The 16,864-nt window shown below is 43.3% G+C and overlaps 1 protein-coding gene across 1 annotated transcript in view; it reads right to left on the bottom strand.

The window, feature by feature from the left end:
- The window catches only part of LCT (lactase), a 436,501-nt gene that overhangs the window by 36,153 nt on the left and 383,484 nt on the right, over nt 1–16,864 (bottom strand). Inside the window, exons 13-16 of the mRNA XM_069613984.1 lie at nt 15,278–15,476; nt 13,798–14,000; nt 12,699–12,808; nt 3,944–4,078 (exon numbers count right to left, since the gene is read on the bottom strand). Coding sequence (XP_069470085.1) covers nt 3,944–4,078; nt 12,699–12,808; nt 13,798–14,000; nt 15,278–15,476 — 647 coding nt within the window. The remainder of the gene's footprint in view (nt 1–3,943; nt 4,079–12,698; nt 12,809–13,797; nt 14,001–15,277; nt 15,477–16,864) is intronic.

Here is a 16,864-nt window from a genome sequence, read left to right as displayed (position 1 = left end):
CTAATGTACCATGTCTCAAGATCGTCTGTCTGTCCCCCCTTGTCTTCACTCCCTGCATGGTGACCCCTTAATTGCACTTGGAAAAACTGCAGAATCGTCGTCAGACCTATTTGCTGTTATCTTCACTGTTACTCTGCCTTTGCAAACTATTATCATTTCAGAATTTTAAGGGCTCGGAACGATTGTTATTTTTTCCTTTGTTCCCTCCCTCCTACAGCGCTTTGAAACACTTGCCTGTAAATAGGCGCTATATAAATAAACATTACCATTACGTCAGCCACATTGTTTCCCTGGGGCCTTCCTGTGCTCCAACAAAAGAATATTCTCAGAATTGTTGAGTGGACCGCATACACAGAGCCATTATTAGCACTTTTGGGGCCAAGGGGAACGGACATCCTTGGGGCCCCTCCACCACCAAACCAAAGCAATTAAGTGAACCAAAATAAGCATGTTTACTCCCTTTAAGTCCCCTTACCCTCTTCATTCTTGCTGTAATCAGAATGATAAACAAGTAGCATTTGAAGGCCAACATTAGCAGTCTACGAAGAGGTTGTTTCTGTTCTAGTATAGATGGTTTCAAAACAAGGGATGCCTAAACTACCAAAGGTCCTTTAGGCTAAATATATCAGAACAACAAAAAATGGACCTTGGCAAATGAGATCAGGACATTTCTTAGTAGTGACAACACCAACTTTTGTAAAAAAATATATATTTATTTATGAATTAAAAACTTTGAACCATGTGAAATACACCCATGCACCTAAACTATGGATCAGGTAAGAGCGTGTATCTAAAAGCATTTATGTAGTAATATAATTTTGACATTGGTCTTGATTATTATCAGGAGGGATGCTCATTGAAGCGCCATGTCCTTCTCTTCCGTTGCAAATTTTGGTGCAGAGTAATCCGCAACTACTGTAGGATAAATTTCCCCGTTGATACGCGACACCATCATTATTTCTGGAGGTGAGTGTCAGCCTGTATACACATTGACTGAGGTATACACACAAGATGTTTCTGTGTCTGTAGAAATAAGAGATCAGAACTTTGACGAACTGTATATTGTTTATTTGTAGATTGATGTTTGACGACATGCCCCACCTTTTGACATCTCGGAGTGGTTGCAATTGAACCATCCGTCTCCTGAAGAAGGTCGCCTATACTGACTGGCTCAAGTTGGGAGCCTATCTTTTGACAACCGAAACATATGTCGAGTCACATTGAATAAGCATGATGCTATTTGATTTTGTGTATTAACGCTTACTGAAAAATGTAAAGAAGTGTTGGGATTTATGTAAAAAAATGAGCATTTAGGTGGATGTATTACCCTACCTGTGAAAGATCTATACATTTCGTGAGAGTGTGAATGAATGATGGAATGAATGGTGGTATATAGATGTGGATGTTGGAAGTAAACAAATATTTGAAAGTTATACATAAATAAATATATATATATTGACAAAAGTTGGTGTTGTCACTACTAATAAATGTTCTGATCTCATTTGCCAAGGTCCATTTTTTGTTTTTCTGTTCTACTATAGATACAGGAGACTTGTTATCAATAACATCCAGGAAGGTATGCAGCCTGTAGTATGAATGCAGGACCATATGTAAAAGGTACATGTAACCCAGAATAGAGAGCTGCCATTATCTGCCTTACAGAATGCAAAAGTGCTCAAGCATTGATAGAGGAGACCAAATGGAGGGAAGGAGAAGGCTACACATAGCATAGCATGGATAGTGGATGCAGATTAGAAGCTACCAGGATGGTGTCTGTATCCAGACAGACTGACATTAGAAGTGGGACATTGTTTTCAAATAGTGTTGTCATTAGAGATCAAAGGAACATGTGCCTGTAGTGTGCAGTTTATCAATGCTCACTATTATAGTGTAAGCAACACTGTAGCCAGTGAAACCACGAGTACAGCTTTTTTGAAGATCATATGCTGAAAAGGAAGTCACTCTGCAGGGCTCACAATTTTGAAAGGTTTAGGGACTGGCAATTTCGAGAGGTTAGGTAATACAAGATTAAATGAGATGCCCAGAATCACACATTGGTTAAGGGGTGAAGCTGTGGCCTGCATCAACACTGCAATTTCTGCATTTGCACACTTTCTTTTCCGGTTCTTACCATGAACTAAAGTAATCTCCTTTTACAAAACTGACTTGGAAAGTACACAAATCACATTACCAAACATGACAATTTTTAAAAACTAAATATCATAGAAGGGTGTCACGCAAAATGAGAATGATTCTAGCTTCATTCTCTCTAGCAGCAAGGGATGTTTAGAAGTACCAGCATACCAGTTGATGTGATTTAACAGATTTAATCTGGGGTTGTCTTTTGTATTTTAAAGCATTAAATACATCCAAAACACTGATTTGTGAAATTGTAATTCATAAATGTGCAGAAAAATATTTGACTTTTACAAAAAAGCAAACCGTTTTTTGTCACACGAGCAGACCTTAAAATATGCTTGCTGGAGGCCTGCAACATCTGGTCAGCTCTCTTCTGTCTACCACCCATTCCACTCAAATGGCCTACATAAGAAAACAGATCAACTAAATGAGCAGGAGCGGTCAGGAGTGCTGTTCCTCTACTTTCTTTTTAAATTAAGAATGCTATTCCTATACTTTTATTTGAAAAAGAACCCATTCCAGAACGGAAGTGTAGGAAGAAGTTGGAGCTTGCACTGCAGTGCACAGAACATTCCCTTAAACAGCTTGGCGGGGCTTGGGGGCAGGCCAACAGGGAACATAGTTCCACTATTTCTTTTCATACACTTCGACCACTGTTAATGGGCTAAACAATGCGAGAAGGCAACCATCACAAACGGCAGCACAGTAATGTAAGATATATTACATGATTTGACCAGGATCACTGTTTCGTCTACTGGCAAAGCCAAGATACAAGCAGGAACGCTTTGGTTCCACAGTCTTGAATTTGGATACTTATTCACCACTTGGTGATTGCTTAGGCTTTACAACACCCCATCTGAACAAACCAATTTCTAGACCTTCATCACACAGATGACATGTTAGTTTTTATAGCAACTCCTATCTGGTGCAGGTACATTGCTGATAATAGCACCTGTTGTGTTGCAAAACCAAGTACATAGGCAGGCAGTTTATAAACTTCAAACATGGGAAAGGCTCAGCCAGCCTTGCTGGAATGTGCTATTCTAATCTTGCATAGAAACACATATCTATACACTGAGCTAACTTCTGAACCATTGCGGCACTCAAGATATCAATATGCATTTCAACTTTGGCTATTGCACATGATCAGCATAATTCCCTCAGGAAGGAAAGAAGGCTACAGGAGTTGTGCCATAAGGAACACGCATACTATGTATGCGTACCACAGTGAACACAGAAAGCAATACATGATGAATTCATCAAGGCAGAATGTACTTGTCAAAGCAGAAAGGCAATAGGTTTAGAGCCTCAGCAGCACGCCATAAAATATCCTGACATGTGGTATTTAAATCTGGTGAACAATGAAATCTTATTCTTTAGATCAGGCAGCCTTGTGGGGCCCCTTTTGCCCTCCCATAAAAACGTCTCTGTGCACACATGGATGGACACACACACTGACACATAATCACACACACTCTCCCACCCACTCGCTGATTTGCCATGCACGTAGTTTGTTAATACGACACTTCCGCAAAAGCAATTACATTTCCTTGTTTGCATGGGTCACGCCACCGCGCAAATGAGTGCGCACACTCTCAGTAATGGGCTCCTGACTAGGAAGCGCATGCGCATTCTGTATTACAGAAGGCGGGAGCAACTTCTGTAATACCAAAGTGCAACCCAGGCAGCTTAATCGCACACATCTTCCCTATGTGCAGGGTGCTCTTTTATTAATGAGGTGCCGGGTGAATTTAAGAATGTACTCAGTCCTTTTCTTGCATTGCTGCGACTATGACTTCCTTACCTATCGGCATCATAGGACTGGACAAAAGCCGGGAATTCAGCCTTGGAAGCCAATATGGTGGTATAATGGTTGAAGCCAAAGTAGTCGAAAGTGCCCTTGATTCGCTGCTTTTCACTTTCTGTAAACTCAGGGAGACTGAGGAGGAACAAAACACAATACATTTAGTGATGGAGCATTGCTTTGGTACACAAGTGACGCATCATTTTAATGTTATGCACGTTATGAAGCGGGCACATTTCACCAATTTAAAAATGTCAAGCGCAAAAAATCATCACTTTTGGTCCCAAAGTCTACAGCCATAGGGCCTCATTAGAAGTTTGGCGGTGCGGGACCACCGCTGTTCCCACACCGCCAAACTACAAGTTTGCTGGTGGGGGTTACCTGAGTTACTTCAAGCCAAGAGATGGAGGTAAATCAGGCCCCCACCGGCCAAAAAACAGCCGGTGTTTCTGGCACCGGTGCCAGAAACACCAGAAATTCCCCACATGGAGTCCTGTAGGACTCCATGGAATGTGGAATTGCCGGCGTTGCCAGGGATATCAGGCGCTGGCAATGGTAGGCCCGTTTCCCGTTATCCCGCTGGAATTACTGGAGGAAGACCCGGAAACTCCTAATGACCCTCATACTATTCGATTTATTCATCAAATATTTTTTCTTATATTCAAGTTTTCTTTAATTTCAGAACACATACAGTTACTAAAGCCCCTGCAGTCTTAAGCTGAACGCGCAGTCTTGCATTCATGGTACGATTCAGACTGCCGCCTGGCCACGACAGCCCTTCATTAGGAAAAGGAATCTAAAAGATACTGTGACCAGGTCCGTCTACTGACAGGAACATATAAGCACTGAATTGACACCTAAAAAAAGCCTGTGGAGGAAACGAAATGTGAACTTGTAGATGCTTCGGCGAACAACAACTCCTGCTCTTTCTAGAAACTCATCTCGGAAATTATATCGGGGTCACCATCAAATCAAGAAGTTTAATACTTCATCCCTCAGGAAGTCTGGATCCGATGCTTTAGTTCTGTTTATTCTTTGGCTAAAGAGAACAACATGACTGCCCTTCTAGCAACGAACTCTCACTGGGACGCTTTGGTATTTTCTGTTGAAGAAATTCAAACTGCGCTCACGGTACAAAAGAAAGGCGAGGCTCCTGGAGTCAATATTCTCCCCATCGATCTCTTTAAGGAAGACAATAGCATTTGGGCCCCAATTCTGGGCCGTTTCTTCAACCGCCTGAATACAAGTGGCTATATCGCCACTAGCTGGCGGCAGGCAGAGATTGTGCCCATCTACAAGAAAGGGGATACGCAAGCACGGAGTAACTACAGGCCCATTAGTTTGATAGATGGACTATCCAAGGTACATGGGAAGCGGCTTCTCTCCTGCTTGGAGGGCGGGGTAGAAGAAAACTGTATCATCTCAGATCTCCAAGCAGGGATCAAAAGGGGGTCGGGTGCAATTGAGCAGCCTTTTCTCTACTCTCTATTTTAAGTAAGAATATGGTTTTCGACAAAAGCGTCCTCACCCTCAAAAGACGCACTGACGCAATGCGCACTATTAACTTACAAACTGGTTACCGCCTCCCATTAACGGTGCTAGAAGTGCATACGCACAGCACGGTCTACTGCCCTATGCTGTAGCGAGACCATGGGGCTCGAGTCAGTCTCCACTCTGACAATTACATAAAACACCCTTTTAAAGAAAATCCTCAGTCTTCCTAGATGCACACCAAGTGTCTCAATGGTGATGGAAGCTGGTGTCGCACCGCTCGGATTTCTGACTATGAGTAGACCCCTTCTCGTCTGGCTACGTAGGAAAACATCAAATCCCATCTACTATGATATGTTCCTAGATGCAAATGAATCCCTCAATGGTAAATCATGGACATGGTAGAAGCACCTGTACCACTTCTTAACCAGATCTGGGATGCTGCACCTATTGGATGGAAGTGCACAGATTTCAGATGATACAGTAAGAGTCAGCAAATAAACCTTGGAAACCCTGAGGATTTCTGATTCAAATAATATAACTAGCTTCCAGCGCCATCTAAAATCTACCGCAGACCCTGAGCCCTGCCTCAATTGCACGTTTCCAAACTCTTCATGAGCTCTATTTGTTGAATTCAGACTGGATGCCTTTGCAGTAGCACAACTACCCTGTAAATGGTCTTGAAGCCCTCAAAATGGTGTCCTTACTGCTCCACCACAGAGGAATCTGATACGCACTTCCTGCCAATATGCGCGACATACGCGAGATGGCTTCTCCGGATGCTTCGGATGCCTTATGTAAAATGCCCACACCTGAGGGTCTTATATCTACACTGTGATTAACCATGCCTGGTGGATTTGGCGAAATGTACTGACTCGGTCTGACGTATTTTAAACATGTGCCACTTTATTCCTGTACTATTCATTCACGTCATTATTCTACAGCTGCAGGTTGTTGATAACCCTGCTCGTTCATTTTTACATTTTTCTATTTTATTGTCTCACATTTGTATTAAATTGTTCCTTCATTGTACTTTTCTGGGCTAAGCCTGACATAAAGTTGACTGATTGACTGTCCTTATTAGATACTGATATACTGGCCAATTATTTAAATAAAATCTTTATTTTAGTTATTGTCACTCTGGTATTTTGCTCTTGGCGTGCAGTTGCTTTATAGAAAAGGGTAAGAGGCCCTGCAGACATATGCACATTGTGCAAAGGCATTATTATTTTATTTAATTTTTATTGTTTAAAGCGCTGACCCAGCTCGAGAGCAGCAGAGCGCTTAACAGGATGTGGGTAGTAGCCGGCATTTGGCATAGCATCTTTTAACAGTGTCGCAGTACTGTGAGGTCTGGGCGTCGGTATGCGCGTCCATTTGAATTAGTCCTTGGTCAGGTGTCATTCCAAAAATGGCCTCATGATTTCTTTCAGCCGGGACATATGCACCCATTTGAAAGGGGGGGGAATAAATGTTGCACGCCGTTGTACACAGGATCCGGATATGACCCATCTGTGACTTGTATGTCCCGGCTTGGCGTACTGTGCTGCAGTACCATGTCGCCTTCTGCCACATGGCCATGAACGCAGGTTCTATACTAGAGCCACGAGTTCCTGCACAGACGGAAGCGGTTTCTCCTGAAGCACCTAAAGACCTTCCTCTTTGCTTCTGCTTTCTCTCCCCCTCTCCCCTGCTGAAGTCCTGGCTGGTAATGAGACTGCACGGGTTACCCGGCCACCCATCTTATCTCGGGCCAAAGACCTGCTTCCCTGGCAACCCCAGCACCTGGGGACTGTTTTCTGTATCCCTACAGTCCCCAAACCAGCACTTATGTCTGCACTTACCTGCACTTGCCACCAGCTGGCCGTTCTTTATTTACTTTGTTATTATTTATTATCCCCCCCCTCACACCCCCTGCACTTTTCTTTTTCCCCCCCTTCTCCTGCACTTGCACGATCTGAATGACACCCGCCTAGTAAGATCGTTGTCTGTCTTCCCTCTGTTTCCCCTCCCTTGCCCCGTCACGCCTCGACACACTTGTGTATAGGCGCGTTATAAATGTCATATCATATCATACATGTGTGGTCCCTTGAGAAGAACTTGGTTAGCGCCGAAATGCATTGGACGGTTTGCACATCATCTCTCAATTAATCTACGAAAAACAGCTGGTTATGGAATGCGATCTACTACCTGAATTATATGTGCTCAAATAGAAGCATTTTTTTTCCAAAATGATCACGTGGCAGCGTGGGGTTTCACTTCACACCTGGGTTCTAGGTGTGTCATTTCACGCATTTCATCTTTGAGCTGCAATAATAGAAAGCAGCCTCTGGAGGCGCTCGGCCTCAACACAGGTTGGGGGAAGCGCTTCCACCGTGTTGGAAACACATTCAACCGTCCCTTTTGGCCGCCAATGCACTAATGGTGAAACCAGGACACTTGCGGTAGAAGGGCTTCAAGTGTGCTCTAGCGAGCCCCTTGCGACCTCACTGCTTGACACTTTTCTGTCACTGTTCGATTGAAGCAGCACAATTCTGAATTGGTTTAATCTGAGCTTCTCTAAAAAAGCAGTCGTTCCCCATGCTTGAATGTAGCCACTGTAACATACCTTTTCACTAGTCATCCACAGTGGGGGCAACCTGGTTACTAGAGTCAGACTGGCAGCCAATGAACAGAGGGAAGGATGGTCACGTGGCAAAGTGTTTCACTCAAGAAATGTGGAGTGCTAGGCATGTTTCTGCAGTCCCTGCACCTGGAGCGCCTGGAAGCTGCATTGCGCGCATTTGGACACGACAATGAGCATTGGCTGCTGCAACAAAACCCAGCTGGGAAAAGATATTAGCACCCTTAGTTGAAGGACGGGATCCTACTAAAAACCTCATTATAGGCAATTGGAAGACTGTTTTCCAAGGGGTGAAAGGGCATCCATTCGGTTACATATAGCTTTGGGCCGCAACCACTTAGTCCAATAGGTCAATCATCATTGGAAAGGTACCTGGGGCTACGTGGATTAGAAAAAGCACCCAATGGGAGGTGGCAGAAGATTCGTTTAAAAAAAACACTGAATAGCTCCTGTAACAGAGAATTCCACCAAGCACTGCAACTAGAACTAGCCCTCCTGGTACATTCATGGGAAAACCAGAAAGCTACAGCACAGTAGAGGCTCATAGGATGTCGAATTTAAGGGCCCCATAAACAAAGCATTACAACTTGTATAGTTGGAAAACCACACTTAGCCTACATCCGCAATGTAACGTGTGTGGAGCCTCAAAACTCCCCATTCGTGATGGAGTGGGCCAAGCGGTGGTTTTCGCTATATGGAGCACACTGATGGGAGTGACCCCAAGATTAGGTTGCATGATGATGCAGGTGAACCCCAAAGAAGCCATGAAGCTTGCGGGCCAATAACTCTTTGAGCACTGTGAAGGGTTTGAGGTGTCATTTGGCCATATTAGTGACATTCTTGTGATAAATGTTTAAGACTCAGTCACATATGGCAGACATGAGTGGCCCTTTGATGATAAGGTGGGCAACAGTGTTTGCTAATCACCGTTAAAGAACTTCAGTTAGGATAAGGATATGATAAGATATGGCATTTATAACCGCCTATACACAAGTGTTTCAAGGCGCGATGAGGCAAGGGACGGGAACAGAGGGAAGACAGACAACGATCCTACTAGGCCAGGTGTCATTCAGATTGTGCAAGTACATGAGAAGGGGCAGGGGGAAAGTGCATGGGATAATAGAATAAATAACAATAAGTAAAGTGCGGCCAGCTGGTGGCAAGTGCAAAGGTAAGTGCAGACATCCAGTGTCAAGTGCTGGTAGAGGGACCGTAGGGATACAGGGACAGTCCCGAGTGCAGGAGGTTGCCAAGAGGGCAGTGCAGGTGTGCGGCTGGCGGTGGAGGAACCTGGGACCGAGATCAGAGGGTGGCGAGGTAACCAGTGCAGTTTCAGACAGGAATTCAGCAAGGGAGAGGAGGAGAAAAAGCAGAAGCAAAGAGAAAGGTTTGGAGGTGCTACTGGAACCGGAGATGATTCTCCTCAAGGTTCAGTGAGGCAGTGGGGCTGTTCCAGAGGGAGGCCCCAGCCGAAGAGTGAGATCTACCACCGGCTCGATGCTTGGAGAAGCGACTGACCCTGAGGGAGTTGGAGGTGGATGATAACCACTTTAAAAAGCCTGTTGTCGTGATGTATTGGGCCGTCACGCTCTGTGCAATCTCCTAAAAACATTTAAAGTTATTCTGGGCCTTAACACACAAGCTAATTAGGCGTGTGTTCCCGAGAGAGCTTGGGAGACCTACATTAAAGAGATGTATATATGTACATTGCAAATGGAGGGTAGCAGGAATAGGTGGGAAGCGGCTGAAGGTCATGAGGACGCAACCAACTATTTTCAGTGAAACTACAAAACTTCGTAAATTAAGAGCAATAGGCCCTCTAGGACTATCAAATATGGCATTAACATCTGGTCTGCAATGCTTGTCAGGATCGGTTTGAACCCGATGTATAGAGATTGGTATGAGTGGAGTGATTCCTGACTAATGTAGCTGCAGTTCCTATACACAAAAAAGCTGCACATAACGTACCTGGGATTTTTAGACTGATTACATTGTTGGCCCATTGGGAAAATTGTTTGGTAGAAATAAATGATCCCTCCTTGTAGCCTGGATGGACAATAAGTACATTTTAAGTCTCTAAGCTAGATTCCATCATACCATGTCAGTGCTAATGAACATCTTGAGCTCTTGAACGCGGCTTTCTTGGACTTTACCAAGAAGGCCATGTATTCATCACCATCGGTCAGGGTGACAATCAATAAGAACCATGAAGTTCTTTGAGAAGGTCTATGCAAGTGTCGGATTAAAGCAGGGATAGGTCGTAGCACCACTGGTATTTTACCTGGATGTTGCTTGCATGCCCCCTGCCCTGACCTGTGCAAATACCTTCCCACCAAAAACTGGGAACATTTAGAATGTGGGGCCCTTCTTATACAGACAATACTGTCCTTTTACTCAGTGCCCGTATTGGTCTACCACAGAGTTTGTTGACTCTTCAGGAGTATTGTACCCACTGTGAGTTGATGGTAAATTACAAAAAGGCTAAAATCCAGATGGTGGGAAAAGGATGCAGGAGTTTTATATAGTTGGTGGTTTCACACTGATTGGAAAGAGTAGAAAAGTATTCATACCTGGGGTGCTTGTTGGATGCAAAATGTGCTTAAAAGGCAAACCAAAAAGGTCCCATTGTTAACATTATCCCTTGGGAAATGTTATGCCAAAATTAGGAGGTTAACAAAAGCTCCATTGATAAAAGTCCTTTTGAGAAATGTTGCTCCTTCCCTTTTTTGGGGGTTGGTGGGCAAAATGTTGGCTCCCGTCAAACAAAATAAATGTTGCGTGAATTGAGGCAACATTCTGGCGATGTTGTCTGGGGTTAGAACAATACACCCAGGGCCAAAGGAGTTGCTGAGTTAAGGAGGTGAACTTAATACATCTTCAAGCGCTTCTTTGATAGCTTCAGTTTTGTAAAAAAAACTGTTTAGGTTAGAATGTGACTATTATGCTTAATCTCAGGGAATGCCAAGGCTATGCTTGGTGCCTGATTGGATTTAAGTTATGATTGGCCATAGAAAAGCAATGTGGTTACACAAACCTAGTTTGTTTAATCTTAAAATTCTCCATAAAGGACTACGCCTGGCTCCTGAGGTCGAAGGTGGACCACATCCTTATGTGATTGATGGTCTGGACAGAATAGAGGATACAAATGTATGTTAATGTAGTTCAACCAGCCCTCAACCTGAGATATAACATGAGCCTGGGAAGGTCTTAAAGGATAAGACAGATGCTGAAGACTATGTGAGCTGGTGATAGAAACCCTGAGGTACGTACCCTTAATTATCCTAATGCTTCAATGCAACAGAGCGGGAGCTCGTTCAGAGTATACCAAAAACTCTGAATCACCGAATTTCTGGTGTTTCGAAGTTCACTGAATCTCCACAAATTGAGATGGTTATGCTCGAATAAGTTTGACCAGGCTAATCACTGAACAGTCGCTGGACATAGATAAAATACTATACTTTCCACATGTATGTGGAGGAAATCTTTAATTATTTTTAAAAAACACTCCATCTAAACCCTTATTTGATATTGTGGGGCTCTTTTTCCACATCCCCGGAGCATAAAGAAAGGTGTAAAAGAGAAGCGAGAAGGTGTTATGCTCGTCTTCGCACCAGGGCATTTTCATGGTTTTTGAAGGTGCTGGCGGGGGCATGGAAAAGAAGTTATGTTTCCGCCTCCCTTTTCCCCTCTGCCTCAAAAAACTCTTGGTTTCACGCTAGGAGGGTGTTTTCTTTCTGGCGTAAAACAGATGCATTCCTATGGAAGCCGCTGGCTTTTCACTGTAAAGCCGGTGGAATCTATATGAATCAAATGTAAATGCTGCCTGGCCTGCCCTTTACTCAGTTTGCAATGCAATGTGCAGACGGGAGATGTAAAGGGGAATTCGGCAGAATTTTACTCCTCCCTTCTGCACTGCACAGGGACATGTTTGCACCTAAGCGCAAATGTAGCTCCTCAGGGCAAGTTACACCTGTGAGCAACATGAGCTCCTGTAGGTTCTCCATTACTAGCACCAGACCGTGGGGTTACAAAATGCATATCCCACTTCCCTTTAGGGGCTTGCCCAGGACCCGTAGGACTGTGGTATGTTCCCATGGTTTAACTCCTCCTCTATCTGTTTTAGACATATAAAAAGAACTGTGTATTGCAGCTCACTCTGAGCAGGCAGACACCCAAACAGACACCGAAATTCTGCAAAAAAGTATGGAATGGATCAGGTAGTCCCAAAAGAACCATGAGTATTCACGGCCCTCCTCAGAAGAATGAACATCAAAGCCAGTCCATTGGGCTTTGAAGCTGTTACCACTAGAACTATCTCCAGGTTGAAACCCGCCTGGAGAGATGAAGCAGGTGGAAGGAGGCTCTTGGAGAGAAATGACTCTTGGTCAGTTATTTTGGTCTGAAGCGGGAGCCGGCAAATCGCGCAGAGGTTTGTCAGGGGATTCGGATCCCGAGGATCTGAGCCAAACCTACCATCACAGATGGCTTCAAGCAACCGAGTAACAGAATGTTCACAGAGGGCGGCACTGAAAAGGGTCTTGTTTATAAGCAACTGCACAGCGTTTTACGTTCAAATTCCAGTTTTATCATGTGTGCTAGGGATAGGCTGTGCCCAAACACAACAGATCTGCAAGTCCTTACCGAGATTGACTCAGGCCTTGTGCTAGACTTCTCTCCCGTATCCTCGTTTTCATGACCTCATTGTAGTCGCCGTTTTTGAAAATTGGATGCGCAAACCATCCACCGTAGAACTGTGGAAATGAAATCGGAAATAGTCTTCACTGCATTGAATGTTACCTCACATAAGTGACCATGTTTTAATGCTAACACCATAATATAATTTTGGTAGGCTGAGAGTACATTTATTTTTAGAGGATGGTGTTAGGGAATTGTGTCTGAATTTCCTAACATTTATCTGAAGAAATATGACAACTAGGAACACATCGAAAAATGTGGATTGTGCTTAGCAGGACGAATTTCCCCCTTTTAATGTACAGTGAGTGCTGTTTATTTACAATGCGCTAAAATATATGGTCCACGTGCTTCACATTATTTTAAGATTGAAAAGTGATAAATAAGTTTGTGTGACACATATGTTATACTTGAATGCATAGGAAATCAATGAATTTAGAACATATCAAGACTACATCTGCTTTGTGTCCCATGTCTGCATTGGGAAGGTCCTGCTAGACTCGTCTTGGGATTTGCAAATGTTACCATCTCAGAAGAATAGATCAAATCTGTTCACCACATTCACAGACCAATTATATAAAATATATGTTTTTAAATTGTGTTATCCCCTTTAATTTAAATGTCAGTAATTAACTCTGCCCCTGGGTGTACGGTGGCCTGAATCTTGTGAACATGTTTACATGCAACCAAAAAAAAGGGTGTCCATTAAAATGGTGGCTGAAAAATTGCCGTTTTTACAAAGGATTGCATCAAAAAGGCCATGGTGTGACCCGGTAAAAGTTTTACCATTATACCACACAGGGGGTGTCCCGTGCTCCCCTTGTGCGGTAAAATGGGTCCGGGTTTTCCCCCGCATCCATTACATGGATTGCGGGGGCCACACCACAGCATTTTTGCCATGATTTTGTTTAAAAAAGCAATTTTAGCAGCGACTTTATTACATGGAACCGTGGATGGCTCTCCAATGATCTTTGTAGGGGTCGGAGACGATAACTCATAAGGTCGTTTTGAAGATGTAGTCGCACATTTCTATATCCAGTTATCTCACCTGTACGTATCTTCGAGCAGCATCAATATCCTCCTGTTTATGTGGGTTCCTCGGTTCCGCCCAGTCCGAGTTGATGGTAATGGAGATCAGACCACCTTGTTTGGCTCTGTAGGTGTCATTGTACAGGTGCCAGGCTTCAGCGTGGGCTTTTAGTAAGTTGTGTCCTACTGCATAAGGTGCGTGCCCAGGCCTTGCCGAGATTCCTTAAAACAAAATAAAAAATGAATCCATAGTTCACTGGGGTGGATCTGGGAACTAGAGCTATTTCCATCTGACCTGTGCATGGGGGGGGGGGTATGTGCACGGACAGCAGCAATCAATCATCCACTTAGAGATGCAATCTTTAGAAATACCATTTTAGGAAACATCTTGAGCTTGTCTGTGATGTATGGCAGCAAAACGGTGTAGTGCAACCCTCAAAGCGGAACACATTGGATCAAAGGCAGGGATACATGTACATTATAGGGCAAGCTAAGTTTCTATCAGAGGAGGAGTGCTAGGAAAAATACAAGTCCCTGGTTTGAGAATTCTAGTGCCATATTATTGGATGGAAACTGAAGGAGAGGACTAATGTGGGGATAGAGGCATGGGTCGTAGCCAGGAAGATGTAGGACAAAGCGGCGGCAGACTTAGCAAAATTGATATGCATGAGGAGAGATAGGCTTCCTTAGTAAATGCCTCTCAGATCTCTTTAGCGTATTGCTCACTCTGTTTTATTGTCTGACTTGGCTGATCTTTAAAGTGCTGCCGCCCACAACAGGGACGGACCTACCTGGCAATGCCTGACTAGACGAAGATGATAGGCTGATGAAGCAAGGGCCTTCACCTGGTGCTTCTGGCCATTACACACCAGGTAATCCCCTTTCTGTGGGCATCAATGAGATTAGCACTGCTGCATGTTGTTCAGTGTGATAATGTTGTGCAAACAAAACATGTTCTCTCCATGAAAGGATATTCTTAGATGAGAGTCCATTTAAAGGAAGCAAAATGAACTTGCACAAACATGGTTGCCTTGGAAACTAGGGAAGAGTGCCTGAAACCAAATCCTGAGTGGAAGAAGGATGGTGGCGGATTCAGCATGGAAACAGTAAGTGTAATGAGGCTGGAGGGTGTGGGTGTGGCATTTAAGGGGGGGAAGACGCAGGGGAGGGAGGGCCAGGTGTGTAAGTGAGTGCCAACACACAAGAAGTACATTTCAAAACCAAATGACAAGAGTTGCCACTTTAAATCTGTTCTTCACAATCAAATGCTGATAGCTTTCAGGACAATGCATTTGCCAAAATCTGTTTAGAGTTTGTTGCACTGTTGCCACCATTTAGCCAAATTTTACATTTAACAGATTGGGAAAGACTAACATTTTCAGTGCCAAAGATAATTTCAAGATTGGGCAAGAGCATGCGGATTCATGTGTCAATTCATCTACGTTTTTTAAAACCATTTGGTTTGAGAACAAGTAGTTGGTCTTCAAAAAAGGTCATACCTGGTGCAGACGAGCCGTATCCATACCCCAGATTGGCTATTATGTAAGGCTCATTAAGCGTTATCCAAAACTTCACCCGGTCCCCCAGACGCTCAAAGAGCAGGTTTGCATACTCCTTAAACCTTTGCACGATTGTTTCATTTTCCCAACCGCCGATATCTTGCAAAGCTTGTGGCAGGTCCCAGTGATAAATAGTGACCTAGAGAGAGAATGAGAGTCCAAGATGGAAAACAAGGGAATCCATGAGATTCATTGATTGAGATCAAGAGAGAGCGAACGGCAGAATGAGTAAGAAGCAAGCAAAAAAGTGGTCGTCCAAATGACAACAAGTCAATACCTGAATTAGGCTAACAAAGTCATGTATTTGCGACGCTTCGTGATCTTGAGGCCACTTCGTCAGGCAGAGATGAAGTGAAGTGTTTCAAAAACATTACAGCGTAACTAGCCTCTTCTGAAATTCTTTATCTGTACCTGTCGGTTTGCATAACGTATAGCTTGTGCTGAGAGGCATGCATTTCAGAGGTTTGACTAGTGAACTGTTTTAAGTGGGGGCAGTGGTTAGAAGAACTTAAGAACAGAAACATTAAATAAAACACCCAGGTCAACCTGTTGAAATTCTCTAAGGAAGGCGGGAAGGGATGGGATTGTGTCAATCATTTTAGGTGAAGTCCTGTTGAAGGTCTGTTCATTTCAGGCCAGACCAGTTTCGCACAAACATCCACATATCAGGCTTGTGACTCTAGGAAGATGCTATGGCGGAGGCACAGCCAGCCATGTGGAGTCTGGTGTGGTACGTTTGTGTCCAATACCATATCAGGATTGTGTTTATTGGCCTGTTATTGTGTTATATTGACTGTCATACAGATAATGCTTACATTAATCTCTACAGATATGCAACCACAGAATTGCAATAATTTTGAATCAGTATTGGTGAGTGGTCTGACTTGGGCATAATGGGTTCTCTTGTGTATAGCTGATTAGCCGAGTAATCAATATAAATTCATCATGGTGTAGAAGGGTTTCATCAATTAGGATTTTGTTTTATTTAATCAATTCTAGTATCTTCTTAATACGAGCTGTCATTACAGGGCGCCTAAGGTACGTATTTATTAATGAGAATTTTTCATTGAGTTAGAGATTTCCATATGGGTTGGAACCAGTGAGTTCTGGGATGCGTATACCATGATGTGGTGTTATGTTGTGACACAATATGAAAAACATGCTCATTCTCAAATGGGATTCACTAACTTATTTTGGTCGATATATCAAATGTACGTATGTGACACTGGATATAAGATTGTAACGTTAATTCGTGCAATATTCTAGAAAACAAACTTGTTTTGCTTCATTGTTTTTACTTCTCTTTTGCTTCCTTCTGGGTTTTCTATACTGCCCATCGGAAATGTATCCTTTTTGGTTTTAATGATGCAGTGAATTTACATAGGCATATGCATTATATATGTTCTTGTTGGACTAATTATGGTGATATTGTATCATTTATTATGATTTTTAATTAATCCTTTGGCACAGTGGGTTTCTGTCTGTCATTTTCAACTTATATTTTGTATTGTCTAAATCACATAATTG

Source organism: Ambystoma mexicanum, chromosome 9, assembly GCF_040938575.1.
Source record: "Ambystoma mexicanum isolate Mex_15411 chromosome 9, UKY_AmexF1_1, whole genome shotgun sequence".
In the NCBI taxonomy this organism is placed as follows: Eukaryota; Metazoa; Chordata; class Amphibia; order Caudata; family Ambystomatidae; genus Ambystoma; species Ambystoma mexicanum.
This window is presented reverse-complemented; position numbering and strand designations above follow the sequence as displayed.